The sequence below is a fragment of the Nothobranchius furzeri genome, chromosome 7, assembly GCF_043380555.1.
Source record: "Nothobranchius furzeri strain GRZ-AD chromosome 7, NfurGRZ-RIMD1, whole genome shotgun sequence".
Lineage (NCBI taxonomy): Eukaryota > Metazoa > Chordata > Actinopteri > Cyprinodontiformes > Nothobranchiidae > Nothobranchius > Nothobranchius furzeri.
Window position 1 is genome coordinate 48314961 of NC_091747.1, and position 18576 is coordinate 48333536.

General features: G+C 42.8%; 1 protein-coding gene across 16 annotated transcripts in view; it reads left to right on the plus strand.

Moving 5' to 3' along the window:
• Positions 1-18576, plus strand: part of si:ch211-285f17.1 (sickle tail protein homolog) — a 129285-nt gene that overhangs the window by 68643 nt on the left and 42066 nt on the right. The window contains exon 1 of one of the 16 annotated variants that reach the window (XM_015954595.3): positions 7-9724. The exons of the other annotated variants lie outside the window; for them this stretch is intronic. Within the exon in view, the coding sequence (XP_015810081.3) occupies positions 9722-9724 (3 nt within the window). The 5' untranslated portion in view covers positions 7-9721. Of the gene's footprint in view, positions 1-6; positions 9725-18576 lie in introns of those variants that run through there. 16 annotated transcript variants of the gene reach the window in all.

An 18576-nucleotide genomic window follows, 5' to 3' on the forward strand; every position in this document is an offset into this window, starting at 1 on the left:
TATGTCGAGTTTAGTTTATTGTCAGCAACAAGTGCATTTCTGTTGCGCCTTTTACGCGCTGAAAACGCCACGAAAAGCGATCCAGTCGCAACTCGCAGGCAAGAGTCGCAAACTAAGTGGCGAATGACTTGGTGCAAAGTTTTACCCTGAGGATTAAACAAAACCGCAACTGATGTTTGCACTCCACGGATAATTTATTAGATCTACAACTTGAGGTTGCCGGTTGCAAATTATAGAAAGACTGCAAATCATTTGATTCTAACGCAAAAGAAAAGCGCATAATTGCGAAACATTTTTTATTGTTATGGGCGTTAGAGGTTGCTGCTGCAACATGTTGAATCTTGAATGAAACTGGTGATGAAGTCATGACTGTTTAGCTGTGCTGAAAAAGAAAGAGAGAGAGAGCACGTGAGTTAATATCATTATGACTAGTATTATCATTGTAAGGTCTTATAAAATAGCCCAATACCCCGGATGTTGATCTGCTGAAGGAGTTTTTGCTCCTTTTGTTATTCTCCGATTTCAAATGTAATTATTGGCATGGGATCCAGTCTGTGCATATTTATGAACATGTGACTTGTCTTGTTTACGAGGTAAACATGTTCAGAATTGCTGGTGTTGTGTCGAAATGTGTTCCCCTGTCAAAAACAGTATCTTTCCACCCTTCAGGGTGTTTCCCTCTGCTAAAATGTGCACATTTTAAACTAGGAGAAAAGAAAACGATATTTACACAACAAAATGTAAAAAGGTCAGTTTGTATTCCATAAATCTGTGATCTCATACTAAAACCAGAAATTTGTTTTTAATAGTAATATTTTGCTACGAGGATGCTTCAAAAAACCTAAATTTAGAACAAGAATGAAGGAAATGAGCATATCTGTGAATGGTGTGAAGTTGTGGAATTGCCTGGACAGAGAATGGAAAGAGTCAAGAACTCTAAAAGTGTTCAGTCTACACATTAAATCACTTGTGTTGAGTGGATATGACAACGGACAATTGATGTGGACGTAATAATTAACAAATGTGAACAGTTACGGGACTGAAAGAATTGATGAGGGACTGCACAAATATAAATTGATATTTAAGTTTAAAAAGGGGGCAGAAATAATAAGATTGTTCTTCTATCTGCTCCCTTTCATTCAAATATACATTGTGTTTTTTGAATATTGTTTAGTATCTGTTGTGTTATTTTTTTTATTGAATGAAATGAAGATAATTAAAAATAAATAAATAAATAAAAAAGCGTTGGACAAAATTGATGAAAACCCTTTCTTTTAGCAGCTTTCTTTAAATAAAACAAGCCATATGTTCTAGATATGATATTTTGTGTTTGGCAGAAACGTTGTTTTGCATCTGGACTTGTATTAAAAAAGATTTTGGGTCACTCAAGCCTCAAACAGCCTTAGTGTTGCAACCCAGTGTACTCAGAAGTTCCAGATTATCTGACAGTATTTTAATCTTGGCAGAGATAATGTGTTTAAAAAATAAAATGTCTTGTATCCTCTAAGGTTTTTTGCTGATTTGTTCCAACGTCAGTGTCGGTTTGTGAGAGGTGACACTCGTAAACTGATTCTGGATGATGTTCAGCTTCAGAGGAAGATTCTTGAATTTATTAGTCTGAGGAAAACACAAGATGCTGTAATAAAACAGACCAGTTAGAGCATGAATATCTTGGCAAGCCATATCATGAACGTAGAGAAAGATGACTGTGTTTGGCTTAATCTCATTGAGGCTCTGGAAAGTTTTGAAATCAGTAACGGCTAAGATTGGCGGAGAACGAAAACAAAATTTAAACAGGTGTTTTTTTAGGTGTTTGTAATTCTGGTGTTTGTTTTTTTCCGGAAGCTTTGCTGTCAGTAGAATCACTTTTGTAAAGGGGGAGGGTGCTGTTCCGGTTCCTGTGCAGGTGTAAAGACGCCCGCCGTACGGGAAAAGCAGCAGCGGTGGCGGCGCATGCTTCAGAGGTGACAATGAAATGTCTCCAAAGGTTTGGGTTACAAAAGCGGAGGTTTCTCAAGGTCAGGCGGAGGTTGGAAAGATAATATCGCCGGAGCCGGAAAAGTTGATGACCCCGCTCTTCTGAAATTCTCTCTCTCTCTCTCTCTCTCTCTCTCTCTCTCTCTCTCTCTCTCTCTCTCTCTCTCACTCTCACGCACGCACACACACACACACACACACACGCGCACACACACGCGCACACACACACACACACACACACACACACACACACACACACACACACACACAGAGGATTCTTCTTCGATCCTCAAAGCCACAACAAAAGCAAGTGGTTTAATTTCCTCCCCTCCTCATCAGGCCTCCAAAGACCTGGATCCCACCCAGGGGAGATGAGATAACGTCCCACCGGCCTGACCGCCACACATCCCCTTTCTCTCTCTGTCTGTTTTGCTCGCTCGCTCTCTGCCCAGGGGCTACGACTAGGATAGACTGAATTGCTTGACCGATCACAAACACACACAAACACAGGCAAATTCCTTCTTTCTGCCTGTGTGTCAGTCTGTGTGTGTGTGATGAACTGTGACTGACTTTTTTTTCTCTCCAAGTGGAGCAGCCATGTCACAGAGCAGCTAACTGCAGCTTTGGGCAGAAGACAGGCAACGTGACAGACAGGGCTGTCACCTATAGGTTGCTTTAAACTGATTGGCTGATGAGAGCAGAGATAAAGGCAACTATTTGACTGTCAACTTTGGTTCAGAGACTTCTAGTGACGATTGACTGGGGCTCAAATTGTGGTTTTACTTGGTTTTGGTGGAATACGGTGTCAGATGCACCAAAGGGAATCAGAAACTTAACAATAAACAATAATTTCTAATAAATTCAGATTATTTTATTGTTGTCATTCAACAGCAGATTAAAAATGCAGGAGAACAAAATGTGCTAGTAAATCATGTTGTAACCAAAGTGCAAAGGTCAGCTTAAAGGTCAAAAGGTCACAGAACGTTGTGCTCTATGATGATGTGATATGATGATGTGAATGCCTAAAAAACCAAAACAAAGCGTAAACTCACCTCTTACATCAGGAAGAATCTGCGCTTTTCGAGCGTTTTCCGTTCTTTCATAATCCGTTGTCGAATTGTGATCGGCAGAAGCTTTTATGGTTCGTGCCTCACTGTTTTTACAGCAGCGGCCCAAAAAGATCTCCTAACACATGGATTTTCCACTTCCTGATCGTGTGACGTACGTGGATGACGATCAGCTTTAGAGCTGGCATGTTTGTTCTCACAGTGCGGGGACTCGTTCCGACGCCCACATAGTAAAAAAATGCAAATGATGACTTTAGTCGTCATTGGCGGTGAATGAGTTAAATGTCAAGTCTCATTAAATTAGTCAAGATTCAGAATGCAACAAAAGTTTAGCGGTTTCATGGTCTCCAAATGTCGTGCAGCCCCTAAATCAGCATCTCACTGGGTTGGTGTCATATTGCAAACAGAATTCATGAGGGTGTTTCCAAAATGTGCGATTGTGAGCACCTGTTGTTGTGAATTAGAAATATGAGATAACCGTGGGAATGGTTAGAGAGACCTATGAAACTACTTTGTGACTGTTTGGAGAGCAAAAACAAACAATAAAGAGAATCTGGCATCATGCTACCATGGGAGCCCAGGTGGGTGATACAATTGCAAAAACAATTAAAAATGAATATCAAAGAAGTTAAGACTTAATGAAAAAAAATTCAAACAAGGTGTTGAAAGAAAATTATTTCTAACATTTATTTACAATTTAAATGCAATTTTGAAATGCAAAGTCATAATTCAGTAAGACATTTACATATTTTCTTACAAATTTGTGTCTCCTATTAGCCATCAATAGTCACCGCCTGATGAAAAGCTGCTTTAGGTAAAGTTAAAAAGGTTTTCTGTTCAGAATTTATTCGACATTCTGCTTAGAAGTACAAAATCAATAGTGCAATGCAAAGTGGGATAAAGAGGATCTGTAGCTGTCTTTAGATGTGCTTTTGTTGCTTGTTAATGCTGAACAATCAGCAAGTCTGAGTTTTACAAAAATCTAAGTTTTTCTCAAACTTTGCAATCAGTTCATCTCTTAACAGAAGAAAAGAAACATGCTTTTATTTTGATATGTTTGGCTCTTGGTGTTTACAAGAATTCAGCCATTACAGAAGTTGTTTTATTGGGCTCTAAAATGAACAGGTTACCCCACAGAGTTTTAATGAAGGCTTTTAAAGTGAAAGTGTTTTTAGAAACAGGGAGATTTTTTTCATTACCCAATCATTTCAGCTGCTAAAGTGTTCATCTGTTAGGCGGAGAGCTAAAAAACGAGATTTTAATTGGAACGCAAATGGGAGGAAAGCTCTCAAGCTGCTCATATGTAAAGAAACCATTTTCCAGGTGATGTACCTGCACATCAGAAGCATGTGATTTAGAGGTGGCAGCCTCACAGTCCTCATCAAACTTTGGTTTCATAAAAAAAATACATTCATTGTGCATCCAGAAGGAGAAAATAGCTTCTCTGTGAAGTTTCCTGCCGAGTTTTTTATTTTTTAGGTATTTTAGCATTTGGAAAGTCTCCCACATACTTTCCCTGTGGGTTCCTGGCCCAGCCACGCTCCTACCTCATAGAATCAAGGTCAACCAGATAATGCTGGCTCCAAGTGTGCATCAAGAGATCTGAACGCAATCAGACCAAAACAAAGCAACAAACAATTAGTCCCAGGAATGCCTCGTCTGGTTTTCCTTTCACTCTAAATTTAACATCCTTTTTTTTCTGCAGACACATTCATGCATCTCATAGTGGAACTTTTAAAACCCTGGAAAATATGCAGGCACATTTTTAAATTGCTACCTGCACTGGATCCAAAAGCACACAATCAGATGCTGTTTCAGTGGGTCGGCATCAAACATCTGTTTTTAATCAACCAACCATGAAAAAAAAGAGTAGGTGTTGTTTTTAAACAGCCACCTTCGCATGAAGAACAGGGCATCCATTAACCTGCAGAGGAGTGTTTGTCTTCAGGAAGGGAAGGAGGGGGGTGTTCTGGTTTTGGGGGTGCAGGACCCGTCTGAGAGGACAAGTGCTTCATAGAGTGGTGCCGAATCTGTGTCTAATCCCCAGTGTCGTTTTGGAGGTGGGGGGTGCTAAGCTGCTCTGACAGAAGGCCCTGATGAACCGGCCACTGACCACCGCCTATAATGACTCAAGCCAGACAGAATTTTACACGCTGTCTCAAAAATAACGTGGGTGCGTTAATCAGTCCAGCTAATCAGGTCTGAGCTCTTTTTATTTTTTTTCATGCAGAAGAAAAAAGAGCTGTGTTACCACTGGATTAAGTAAACGACAGCAGCCAGTTTTCCTTTAGATTTGTTGTGTTCTTTGGTCTTAAATGCACGTAGTGGTTATCTGTGTCCTGAAAGCTTCATATTGTCTTGTCAGAGGGTGACATTTTTAACCTTATGCCCTTAAATTCCTCTGAGAACAATTAAGGTTCTCAGATTTCCCTGGTTAAATAAGGGTTAAATAAAATTTACTAAAAAAGGTCGTCTGTCAATAACACAGCCCCTGCCTGAGGAGTTTTACCTGCAGAATTTCCTCGACACTTTATCAGCTTGTTTGTTCTCTTAAGAATATACCAGTAAAAAGGAAGTAAACCGGTATCACACTCATTTAACGAAAAGCTGTTTTAATGTAGGATCGCTGCCATCAAACAATTCCTCATTTGCCCATCAATGCATTGTTTCATTTTGCAGATTAAAATGATTTGCAGACCTAAAATGGGGTCTCATTTTTTCTTTGCAATCAATCACTTGTGTATTCATGTTCAAATTAGTCAAGTTAAGTAAAGTCATGACAGAAAAGTACAGATAAGTTCAACCAGCTGTTGCTGATGCACAACAGTCCACCTCTACACCACTGTAGTGGATAAGTTCAGCTGGTTTTTGGATCTCTGTGCTAAAAAGTATCTGAAAAGATGACATGTAACAAAAATCTTTTTTATGTAACTTAATGTATTTTACATTAGATTAGAAATTATTAGCTTTTTAGTCCCTGGTGTCAATTGTCCCAGTGACTCATGGTGCTCCTTTTGGCTCAACAAAGAGCACAATTTGGGATTTTAGCACAGATTAAGGTTAGTTTGTGGTCTGAAGCTCTTAGCCCATTTTTAAACCACCAATATTGTGTTTTTACCATTAAAATGAAAAGATAAACACAACCACTTTGTCTTGAAAGACAAAATTAGTTAAAAATATTGTAGTTGTTATTACTATTAGTTAGCTATTATTAGCTATTAGTTATTATTAGCTGTTATTGTATTTTGTTTACTGTCAGAGAGAGGCCGTGTGTTCTGTGCAATTTAACGGTGTGGAAAACTGAAAAAAAAAATTTTTATTAATGAATATTTCTGATTATAATCAGTCACTCTGAGTTTTTCATGCAGGCTGAACATGAGAAAAGTATCCGACACCTATCTCCTGCATAAAATAGGTGGTGAAACGTTAAGATTAAAAAAATCTGACCGCTCTACATCAAGCAGTCGCTTGGATTCACCCATCTTGGCTTGCAACGGGGAAGGCTGTTGTTGTTTCATTGTCCAGGAAACAGTAGTGAACGTCTTGGCTAGCAGAAGCTAACTGTTAGCATTAGCAACTCAACCACACGACAGAAGCTCCTCCAGGCTTGTGTTATTTGTTGAGATTAAACATCCGTGAGGCAGAGCAAACGGGGTCAGTGGTAGAGTCGCGTTGCTGTTAGCCAATCTGAAGCAATATGTCTAAATATCAGGAAATAAAGCTCCTAATCCTGCTGTTTGCTGCAGCAGACTTAAGCTCAATGCTCATCCAGGTGCTTTTGGGCTTTGTTCCCCCTGATTTCAAACTGCAAGGCGTTGATTCCTACCAGAGACCACTGCACATGTGTTTAGTAAGTGAGTTTTGTTGGTTGTGAAGAAAATTAATCAGCCATTAGACAATAATTGCAGTTTGGACATACCTGATTCATTAGGTCTTTGTATTTGTTTGGGAAGTAGAGCTAATCATCCTCTTGCCCTTCTTCTTGTCCTTCGTTGTCACTGATAATCGCTTCATTTTCTCAATTATATGAATCCTGTTGCTGAAGCTTGTTGTACTTTCTAGTTTGAAGTCATTTTAAAAGATGCCATAACAATAGAAACACAGTCCAGCATTCTAGTATATCATCACAGTGTTTTCCATCAAATATCATCTTTATTAATTGTCAACAGTGATGTAAAGGGTTCGCTAAGTTGCATTCAAATGTTCTTTTTAAGCCACTTTGTAAGAAAGTGCCTGCTTCGAGGTGTTTTTTTCCATCCCTACCTTTGCTACTCAGACAGACCTTTGCGTGTATCTCTACATCTGGACTCTTCCTCCTGCCAAAGGTATGAGCCTAACTTCAAAAGAAGAGCCAATGATGGAGGAGCACCAGGATGATTTTACTACTGACAGCACCAGCTCTAAGCATCTGCTTGAAGCCAGTATTTGATCCCAGATGTCTGCCCTACATGCCATGTGTGCATATAGAGAAGAAACTGTAGAGCAATGCAGTGGCTAGGTCCTTAAAATACATTTTCATGAGTGGACAATAGGACTTTTCTTGTTCATAACGTAGCATAGACCAGTTTGTATACCTATCTTTATCCGGTAATGCCATAAATAACCAGTTTGACAGAAGTAGAGTATGAGCTACGGTTTTCAGAACAATTTAACCTCAAATGTGTCTCATGCTTTGCAGAAACAAGTCAACTAATTGATACTCTTTTGTGGGTTGTTGGCAGTCACCTTTCTACAGTAGCTGGTTGCTAAGAAATTCTGTAAGCTGTAAATCACCCTAAACCTCAGTGGCTGCTGGGCCCATGTTTCTATGTATTAATGTGTATTGGTTAGTAAAGTAGCTCATAAATCATTGGATAGATTTTATTGAGACTCAGAATGTAATAACTGGATAAACAACTACAAATGATAGAGTTTTGGAGTTAACCCAATTCAAAATGGTCATCAACGCTAGTCGACATCCGCAAATCTAGAAATGGCTGCAACTCAGTCATTTTTACAGATATTGGACTAAAGTTTGGCGTGGTCATCACTGAGAGTCTTCTCCAACACACACTTTGGGCACTAACTGATTAGTTAAGATCTTTCTGTTTGTAGATGGATTGACTCTTGAGTCAACCCAGTGTTTTCTTTTGTGGGTTGCTAATTTGGCACAAATCGCAAATCCGTTATTGAGGCTGAAGCCTTGACAAAATGTTTTATTTTTCATAAACATGAAGAAAACTTGAAAATAGCTAATTTTGTTTGAGCAATTTCTCCTTGTTTTGCCCATTTAAAAAACTTTTAACGTAAAAAATAAAACTTTCTTATTTCTAAAAAGGGAAGAAAGCCGTCTTTGTCTTGACGTCCACTGGATTAAGATGCACAGCAAAGAGGTGATCTCTGGAGACTCGCCTGGCTCATACAAACATGCTCAGGAGCTTCCAAAAGAAGAACGCAACTTTGAAGAAATGATCTGAATAAATCAGGCATGGCTTGTGCTGTTCTGTGATGCCCTAAATGTTCCCTAAATGTTCAGTCTCATGGTGGATATTAAGGAGCAAGTCTGGACGCATCACGCCTCTGCAGCCGGCAGCAAACTGTTCCCGTGCATTTGTTTGGTAAGGGAGATAGTTAGCTGTTGAGAAGTATACTTAGTGTGTGCACATTCAGAGGCCCATGCAGGAAAAGTCTCAGCTTTAGACTCAGTCTGAACTCGTTATTTAATGCAACAACTTGGCTTTAGTGCAAGGCTGAAGGCAGAACACAGCTTTTGGGTGCGAAACAAATAATTCCTGTCAGCATTTTACCTTTTATCAGAAAATGTTTGGCAACCTTGTATTTGTTTCAGATGTTTAAGTGTTTGTGGCAGTGGACGCAAGCTTTCTTCATTTTATTGATTCATCTTTTTAACCATGTCCTGTCTGGCTGTGAAGCAAACAGAATTAATGTCTGAATGCTGGTGACAAGCCTTATAGATTTACTCTCAGGTGGAGCATCAAATCTTCTGCTTTAATGTCACGCCCGATACTTAAAACTTTATTGTTATTGTTTTTTTGAATGCTTTGTAATTCCGACCAGTCGAACGTGCCCAAGTCCACAGTTATGAGAGCACCATGTGAGCACCTGTGTGCGTACCCGCGGTTGTATATGTAAGGTTTCTCTATAGGAGCGCCCAATAGAGAGTGTGAGGGGCCACAGATCTGCCCCCCAAAGATGCGTAGGTGATGCATATTTTTAATGATCTCTTAGTGTAAATAAGGGTTTTATCTACTGGTGGGCATGAATGTCATTTGTTTGAGATGGAAGCTCAGACTGGATGTGGAGGATTAAGAAAGCAGCTATGCTAGGATTAAAACATGTTTTAGCTATATGGAAATTTCCAGAAGTTTGTTGCAGGTGTTAGGTTTTTCAGTAGCCACCACAAAATCCTGGAGGAGACATTTCATGATTTCAGCAGATGTTTCTAACATAATCTCAGTCTGAAGTTAAAACAATGACTTCCCCTTGCTGTTAGTGTGGATTGTGTGTGTGCTTCTGGGATGTGAGGGGTGCGTCCGTGTGGAGCAGAGCAGAAGGAGAAGGGAGAGGGGCAGGATAGTTGAGCCGAGCAAGCGCTTCGACAGGAACACTGGAGGAAGAGACCCTGTTCCCGTCACACCAGGGAGTTTCCACTCTCACATGGAAGTCAGTGGTGGAAAATGGTAAACTGTGCATGTTTAAGATTTCTTAACATATTTGGGGCTTTAATTCTTTCTCATGTTGGATTGTGCCAAAAAGAGTTGGGAGCTGTTTGATCTAACCCAGCCTATAAATTTTGTTTTCACTAAAAGAATAACTAGTTTTAATGAAATACTAATTAAAATAACTGCCAGTTCAGTAAGCTGTTTGCAGACGATAACACTGTTTATGTGCAAGTTGGTAAAGTCAGTGACTATCAAGTCACTATATAGGAAACATTTTTTCTGATTGGCTTAATGAACTGACCTGGATTGGAACGCTTATTATGTGAAGTGCCTTGAGATGACTCTTGTGATTTGGCGCTGCGTAAATAAACTTGAATTGAATTAAAATCAGTTGCTGTTTTGTTCAAGACGATGTTCAAGAGATTACAACAGAAAATCTAAACTTGTTGGACACTAATTGATTTGTCACATGTTTATAGTTTTATAGCAGGTAACATGTTTTACCAAAAGCAGTTCAAGGATTGTTTTGCATCTATAACACCCAGGCAGTCTTATTTTCTGTGCATAGACTGTAACTAGTGCATTAAACTTCCTTTTCATTGTCAGCTTTGACTGTTGTTACTATGAAGTCATCTAAATGAACACGCCATTTAACAAACAAGCTCGTCTGTGAAAGGTCATGTGGGGATTTTGACTGCAGGATTAGAGGAGGAATGCATCAGTGGAGGGAGCGGGAGAGAGGCGTGTTTGCGGTGAATGGGACTGGATAACGAGGGGATTTTTAATGTCTTTTAGGCTGTTAGAAACAAAAGGGGGATAGCCTGTCTACAGACAAGACCAGGACCCATAGATCAAGAGGCTGCAGTGACTTTTAGTCTTATTTAGATGTTCATTTGATCCTGTTTCAGTGAGTTTTGTGTTTTAATCAAAGAAAATAAACCACCCTTTTCTAATCTAATTAGAATCCTGTGTCAGACTCAGGAAAGTTAACTTCCAGCATCCGCACTCTCCTAAGCCGCTGTCCTCTGTTTATGTGTTTGCCGTTTAGATCAGGCCCTGTAATTACTGAGAGCTATACGTCCGCTCCCCAGAGCTCCAGCTAAATTAGCATCTTAAGTGGAAATTCAAGTTCTCAGCACCAGCAGTTAAAGCCAAGCAAGGCTCCAGCTTCATCTCATGTTTCTCTCGTGACCCAAAAGACATTATAGAATGAATGAATGAAACCTGTTTATCTGGTGTGTGTTTGTGTACACATGAGATGTGAATGGGTGCTTTTGTACTCAGATTCTTTTAGTTTTGGTTGTAGAGAAAACATCCACAAGTCCTCACAGTCGTTAGTGAGCACCTTTTAGCTTTATTTTTTTTTTTCATTTTTGGGGAGTGGTTGTACCGTTGACAGTTTCCTGCCTTTATAGCAGAGTAGATGCTTTCCTTATTCACCACATCTCTGTACTGGGACTGTTAGTTACAAAGTTTAAGCTACATTTCTAAAATAATCAATCAACATTTGCAAGGGTTCTCGTTTTCCATGCTTGAGTCTCAGAACCTTAAAGCCGCATTTCTACATTTTAACATGTTTAGAAAACTTGCAAGACAAACTTTCCCCTAAACCCTTTTCAGTTTGGTTTGTATTTGCCAGGAAGTGGAGAAACTAAATCCTAGAATGCATTTCTTCATCTGTGAGGATGCTGAGATATGCAATGCCATCATCCGTTGACCCAAGCGCTCTGCAGCGGGCTCACAGAGGATGATGGCGACATGCCCAAATTTTTAAGCCATTCCCTTAAAGCTTTGGAGAGCGCAAGCCTGTGATTGGTCAGCATGCCGCTTCCTTTAAATTTGTTACATCAACGCCATTCCAAAAGCAGAAGAGAGCTGAAGATATTTAGCAGCAGACATGGAGCAGATCGAAGAACGTCTTGCAGAAGTTGTCCAACAATAGCAACATTTCATATACTGAAGGAGTACAAAGATGTGCAGCAGACTTTTAATTCATGTAAGAAAACAAGGGTTTAGAGGTGAGTGACTATACGAAGAAGTTGAGGAGAAAAAGGACGGATTTGTCCTTGTCTTTGTCCAAGTGTCTAAAATACATGTACACAATACAAATACAAATGCACCATTAGAAAGAGCGATAAACCCCCTGTTGCCCTTGGCAACGGAGAACTCTGAAACAAAACCATCTCCGTCTACATGTGGGCATTTCTTAGCACCCCTACGTACACCAAAGTTTAAACAAAGCTTATGTTGTGACATAAGCAAGATGACAAAATTGCAATAAAAAAACAATTGAAACCAACTAAATTAGAACGATGATTTTTTAAAGTTTTGACCTAAGTGTTGTAAATGAGCAATATCAGTTTGATTCAACACAACGCTTAATAATCTTTCAATTTCGTGTCTAATTGCTAATGGTGACAGCCCAGTGTGCTACTCAATAGGCTCTTGAGTAACATGAAGAATTTGGTCTTTTATCACCCACACCATTGTTAGTAGGAGTTAAATGTTGCTGTAGTGTTTTATGATGTGCATCTTTTAAAGTGGCAGTGTGTAGGAGGCAGTACGTACATTTTAGGGTAGTTTTACACCATATCGCCATGACTGTCGCTAGTTTAACTGTGGAGCAGAAAGCATGCGACGTCAGAAGTCTTTGTGTGGACTGGCAGCAGGTGCAAACGTCAGCTTTTCAGGTTATGTCTGTACTTACATTTCTATGAGTGACGCAGCGTGGTTCCTGATGAGATCTGCCTTTATCCTTAACCCTCATAATTTGCTTTAATTGCTCCAGCTTTGCTCCGCATGGTAGCCTGTCTGACAGGAGCCAAGACGGGGGCAGCACAATATAACTCCATCTACACTGCTTAGTGAAATCATAAAACATTGTCCCTTGACTTTTAAAGAGCTTTTTAAAGGCTCAGGACAGGTGACAAGTTGCATTGAGAGGCGTTTATACTATGCAGCTGTGCTCATGACGTGGAAATGGCCGTGGAAGATGTTGTTCATTGCGTGTTAGCAGCACTGACCTGTTCAGTTAGAGCTTTCTCTGCAGTGACAGCAGGCTGTTTTTCAAACCATTGCTGCATGAATGTTTGCAGGATGTCCCGGGTTTGGGTCAGATTTGCTGGAACAATGGCCTGACTCACTCATGCACGCTCTTTCTATCCCTCTTAAACATACACAGACACACACACGAAGCGACAGAGCACGAATGAACTGCTCTCAACCTCATGTTCTCAACCACCGTAGCAGTTTTTCTGATCTCTGCTTGCCCACACTATTAGTTTTGACATCTATTTTATATAAAGCTCTTGCAAATATAGAATTCAGGTCAATTTGTGAGTGAGGACCTGATGACCTGAGGGAAGGGTTTGCTAGTTTCATCTTTGGGGCATACTTTAGAATTTTGATTAGGCTCTGAGTTATATCTAGACCTGCTCTAATCACGGTGACTTTTGAATAACAGCCCACTGGCACCAGCTGTGGCTCTCTGCAGACAACCCACCATCTCTGGAGTCAACGATTTCTGATTCCTTTGACACATCCGAGCTTTAGTTTCCAGACACGTTCCATCCCAAGGGGCTCTTTTCATGACTTTATAGCTTTTCATACTCCTGCGTAAAAGCTAATGTCGGTGTCTCAGTTTCACATTCATCATAGCTGTCAGAGCCAATATGGTGTAAAGAGAGAATCACAGGCTGCGCAGTTTTTGACTCAAGTGTGGGAAATCACTGGTGTGGAATGTGAATGTACTGTAGGTGCAAACGGGCTGAAACAGGTTTCACAGTGCTAATCAGCGGGTGGCCTGCGGCTTTCATATCTGGACCTCAAAACAAGAAAGGGATTACCTGGGACTGGGTGCAAACTTTTTGGTAAGATCACAAGTAGGTGATGCTAAGTAAATGATTTTCTTGTATGTACTGGATTATGAGAGAGGGAATGAGAGAGAGCAATGCTCCTACTAAATTCTTTACCAAATTTAACGGATCTTCACAGGATCTTTCATGGACGTTAAAACAAAGAGTTGGAGTACCCAGCCCGGAGGGTTACCGGGGTCCCACCCTGGAGCCAGGCCTGGGTTTGGGGCCTGTGAGCGAGCGCCTGGTGGCCGGGCTTTCGCCCATGGGGCCCGGCCGGGCCCAGTCCAAACCCGATACATGGGCTCATCCAACTGTGGACCCACCACCCGCAGGAGGAACATGAAGGGTCCGGTGCAATGTGGATTGGGTGGCAGACCAAGGCGGGAGTCTTGGCGGTCCGATCCCCGGACAAGAAAACTGGTTTTTGGGACATGGAACGTCACCTCGCTGGCGGGGAAGGAGCAGGAGCTTGTGGCAGAGGTTGAGCGGTACCGGCTAGATATAGTCGGACTCACCTCGACACATAGCATTGGCTCTGGAACGCAAGTCCTTGAGAGGGGTTGGACACTCTCCTTTGCTGGAGTTTTTCCGGGTGAGAGGCGGAGGGCTGGGTTTGGCTTTTTGTTAGCCCCGAGACTCTCTGCCTGAGTGTTGGAGTTTACCCCGGGGGACGAGAGGGTAGCTTCCCTGCGCCTTCAGGTCGGGGAACGGGTCCTGACTGTTGTTTTGTGCTTATGGGCCAAATGTCAGTTCAGAGTACCCACCCTTTCTGGAGTCCCTGGGACGAGTGCTAGATAGTGCTCCATCAGGGGGACTCCATTGTCCTGCTGGGGACTTCAATGCTCACATGGGCAATGACAGCATGACCTGGAGGGGAGTGATTGGGAGGAACGGCCGGCCTGATCTTAACTCGAGTGGTGTTTCGTTATTGGACTTCTGTGCAAGCCGCAGTTCGGCCATAACGAACACCATGTTCAAACATAAGGATGCCCATCGGTACACTTGGTACCAGGGCAGCCTAGGTCGCAGGTTGATGATAGACTTTGTAGTCGTATCATCTGACCTGCGGCTGTATGTTTTGGACACCCGAGTGAAGAGACGAGCGGAGCTGTCAACTGATCACCACCTGGTGGTGAGTTGGATCAGATGGCAGGGGAAGATGCCGCATAGACCTGGCAGACCCAAACGCATAGTGAGGGTCTGCTGGGAACGCCTGGCAGAAGAACCTGTTAAGACGGTCTTCAACTCTCACCTCCGGCAGAGCTTTGACTGCGTCCCGAGAGCAGTGGCGGACATTGACTCCGAGTGGGCCTTGTTCCACTCTGCAATTGTTGAGGCAGCTGTTGCTAGCTGTGGTCGCAAGGTGGCTGGTGCCAGTCGTGGTGGCAACCCCCGTACATGCTGGTGGACACCAGAGGTTCGGGGAGCCGTCAGGCTGAAGAAGGAGGCCTACAGGGCGTGGCTGGTCTGTGGGTCTCCGGAGGCAGCAGACAGGTACCGGATAGCCAAGCGGGGTGCAGCAGTGGCAGTTGCCAAGGCAAAATCTCGGGCGTGGAAGGAGTTTGGTGAGGCCATGGAGAAAGACTATCGATCGGCTCCAAAGAGGTTCTGGCAAACTGTCCGGCGCTTCAGGAGAGGAAGGCAGCAACTCGCTCACACTGTTTACAGTGGGGATGGGGAGCTGCTGACGTCAAGTGGGGCTATAGTCGGACGGTGGAAGGAATACTTTGAGGAGCTCCTCAATCCCACCTATGCGCATTCCGAGGAGGAACCAGAGCCGGTAGACCTGGGCATGGACTATCCAATCTCTGGGGCAGAAGTTACTGAGGTAGTCAAACAACTACCCAGCAGGTGGATGAGGTTCGTCCTGGGTATCTCAAGGCTATGGATGTTGTAAGGCTGTCATGGTTGACACATCTTTGCAACATTGCGTGGTCATCGGGAGCAGTTCCTGTGGAGTGGAAGACCGGGGTGGTGGTCCCCAACTTTAAGAAGGGTGACCTGAGAGTGTGTTCCAACTATAGGGGGATCACACTCCTCAGCCTCCCTGAAAAGGTCTACTCCAAGGTACTGGAGAGGAGGGTCCGATCGATAGTTGAATCTCAGATTGAGGTGGAGCAATGTGATTTTCGTCCTGGCCGTGGAACTGTGGACCAGCTCTATACCCTTGCAAGGGTGATGGAGGGGGCATGGGAGTTTGCCCAACCAATCCACATGTGTTTTGTGGATTTGGAGAAGGTTTATGACTGTGTCCCCAGGGGCACCCTGTGGGGGACGCTCCAGGAGTATGGGGTGGGTGGCTTTCTGTTGAGGGCAATTCAGTCCCTTTACCAGAGGAGCGTGAGTTTGGTCTGCATAGCCGGTAGTAAGTCGGACCTGTTCCCAGTGAGGGTTGGACTCCGCCAGGGCTGCCCTTTGTCACCGGTTCTGTTCGTTACCTTTACGGACAGAATTTCTAGACGCAGCCGTGGTGTGGAGTGTGTCGAGTTTGGTGGCAGGAGAATCTCGTCTCTGCTTTTTGCGGATGATGTGGTCCTCCTAGCTTCATCCAGCTCTGACCTTCAGCTCTTGCTGGGTAGGTTCGCAGCCGAGTGTGAAGCGGCTGGGATGAGGATCAGCACCTCCAAATCTGAGACCATGGTTCCCGACTGGGAAAGGGTGTCTTGCCAACTCCGGGTCGGGGGAGAGGTCCTACCTCAAGTGGAGGAGTTTAAGTATCTCGAGGTCTTGTTCACGAGTGAGGGTAGGAGGGGTCGGGGGATCGACAGGCGGATTGGTTTGGTGTCTGCAGTGATGCGGACGCTGAGCCGATTTGTCGTAGTGAAGAGGGAGCTGAGCCAGAAAGCCAGGCTCTCGATTTACCGGTCGATCTACGTCCCAATCCTCACCTATCGTCATGAGCTTTGGGTAATGACCGAAAGAACGAGATTGCGGATACAAGCGGCCGAGCTGAGTTTCCTCCGTAGGGTGGCCGGACTCAGCCTTAGAGATAGGGTGAGGAGCTCGGACATTCGGGAGGGACTCGGAGTAGAACCGCTGCTCCTCCGGATCGAAAGGAGTCAGTTGAGGTGGTTTGGGCACCTGGTCAGGATGCCTCCTGGACGCCTCCCCGGGGAGGTGTTTCGGCACCTGGTCAGGATGCCTCCTGGACGCCTCCCCGGGGAGGTGTTTCGGGCATGTCCTGCCGGCAGGAGGCCCCCGGGTCGACCCAGGACACGTTGGAGAGGTTATATCTCCAATCTGGTCCGGGAACGCCTTGGGGTCCTGCCAGAGGAGCTGGTGGAGAAGGCCGGGGAGAGGACGGTCTGGAGCTCCCTAGTTGGGATGCTGCCCCCGCGACCCAGACCCAGATAAGCGGAGGAATACGACGACAACGAAATTTAACGGAGCGTCTCATTTGTCACATGTGAGCTCTTTTGGAGTGATTTAACTTAATTACCCTCTTCTAAATGAGTGATGGAATTTCCCGTGCATACTGTAGCTTTTACATTTGCCAAATTCAACCAACCAGAAAAGAGCTCCATTTGCTCCTTTTGTGAGTTCTGAGCTTTCACCTCATTAGTCATACCATAGACCAAGAATTTACCCCATTTAAAGAAACTGGTGTTGTAATGCTTAAAATCAAACTGGTTAATATGATTTGTCATTATTTGAGTCTTTTGAATGTTGGTATGCTCTGATCAGAGGCAGATAAAATAGCTAAAAATGTCACAAAGACTTGTACATAAGTTCACTGGTAATTTATGAACTCCTTTTACCAATTTAATTATCAAGATTTGTTGCAATCCTGTTATCCAAATATCCATAGAAATGCTGTTAAAATGAATTAAATGATGCCCAGTTGTTGAAAAAAAAACTTGCTTCATAACATATAAAATTGGGTTTAGACATGGGAGTGGGTCTAAGTATTTGGGCGGTGCCATATTAGATGCCATTTTCCTTCTACAGGAGCCTATGAGGACAAAATGCTTTTAGAGATTTGTGATGAACAGTTACAACACGTTCACCATTCATGAATGTTGTTTTACACATTTACCTCTTCACTTGCTGCCAGTGATGAGAGCCTGATGTGCTTGTCATTTTGCTGGAGGTGGCGCTCCCAGGGCTCTTTGACCCTAATGGCCATCCATTGGTAAGGTCCTACTTGAACACAAAAATACTGCTTGTTTGCAGTGATTTAGGTGTGCACTGCCCCCTATCACCCCATCGTCACTTTAAGATTTCAACAAGTTTCCTCACAGATTTGTATTTTTTAAATATATAGTTTGCTTTACATGTTTCAAGTTGATCTAATGGCTGAATATGTACTGACGTCAACTGTATTTTATGAAAACAATTTTCTGCAACCGAAGAGTTATAACTATGTTGAATTGCACTGACAGACCATTCTGACTTAATTAGTAGCTACAGGTGATGTAGGTACAGGTGATATGTTCCTATAGGGAACACAGTAGCAGTTCGAATAGTGTAGGAGGTCTGTTTGAACCTATCATCACTAAATAAGCTTATAAATCATTCAGTGTTCAGTTTCAGTTCCCAACACGTCTAGTTTCAGGTTACATGTAAACTCTATGTGACCTCTGCTCGAAAAGTTGACTATCAGCCACATTACTAGAATAAAAGCATGTTTTCAGTTGGTAATTTTATTCTCTGATTCATGCAGAAGAGGCTTGTTTTTTAAGTTGAGGCTTGACTCAGCATTTTAAAGGCACGGAACACAACTTATTTTTGATTATAATCAGCCACTCTGACTTTTTAATGCAGGCTGAACATGAAAATAGTCTCCTACACCTATCTCATGCATTAGCTTCTAATAAAAAATAGACAATGATTTGATAATACTGACAGATTTATGTCACACTGTCACTTCCTCAACATTCATGGGCTCACCCATCTTGACTCACAGCAGGAAAGGCTGTTGTTGGTTTAGCATTCAGGAATCAGCAGAGAACGTCTCCTTCAGTAGAAGTTAACTGTTAGCATTAGCAACTCCACCACACAGCAGAACTCCTC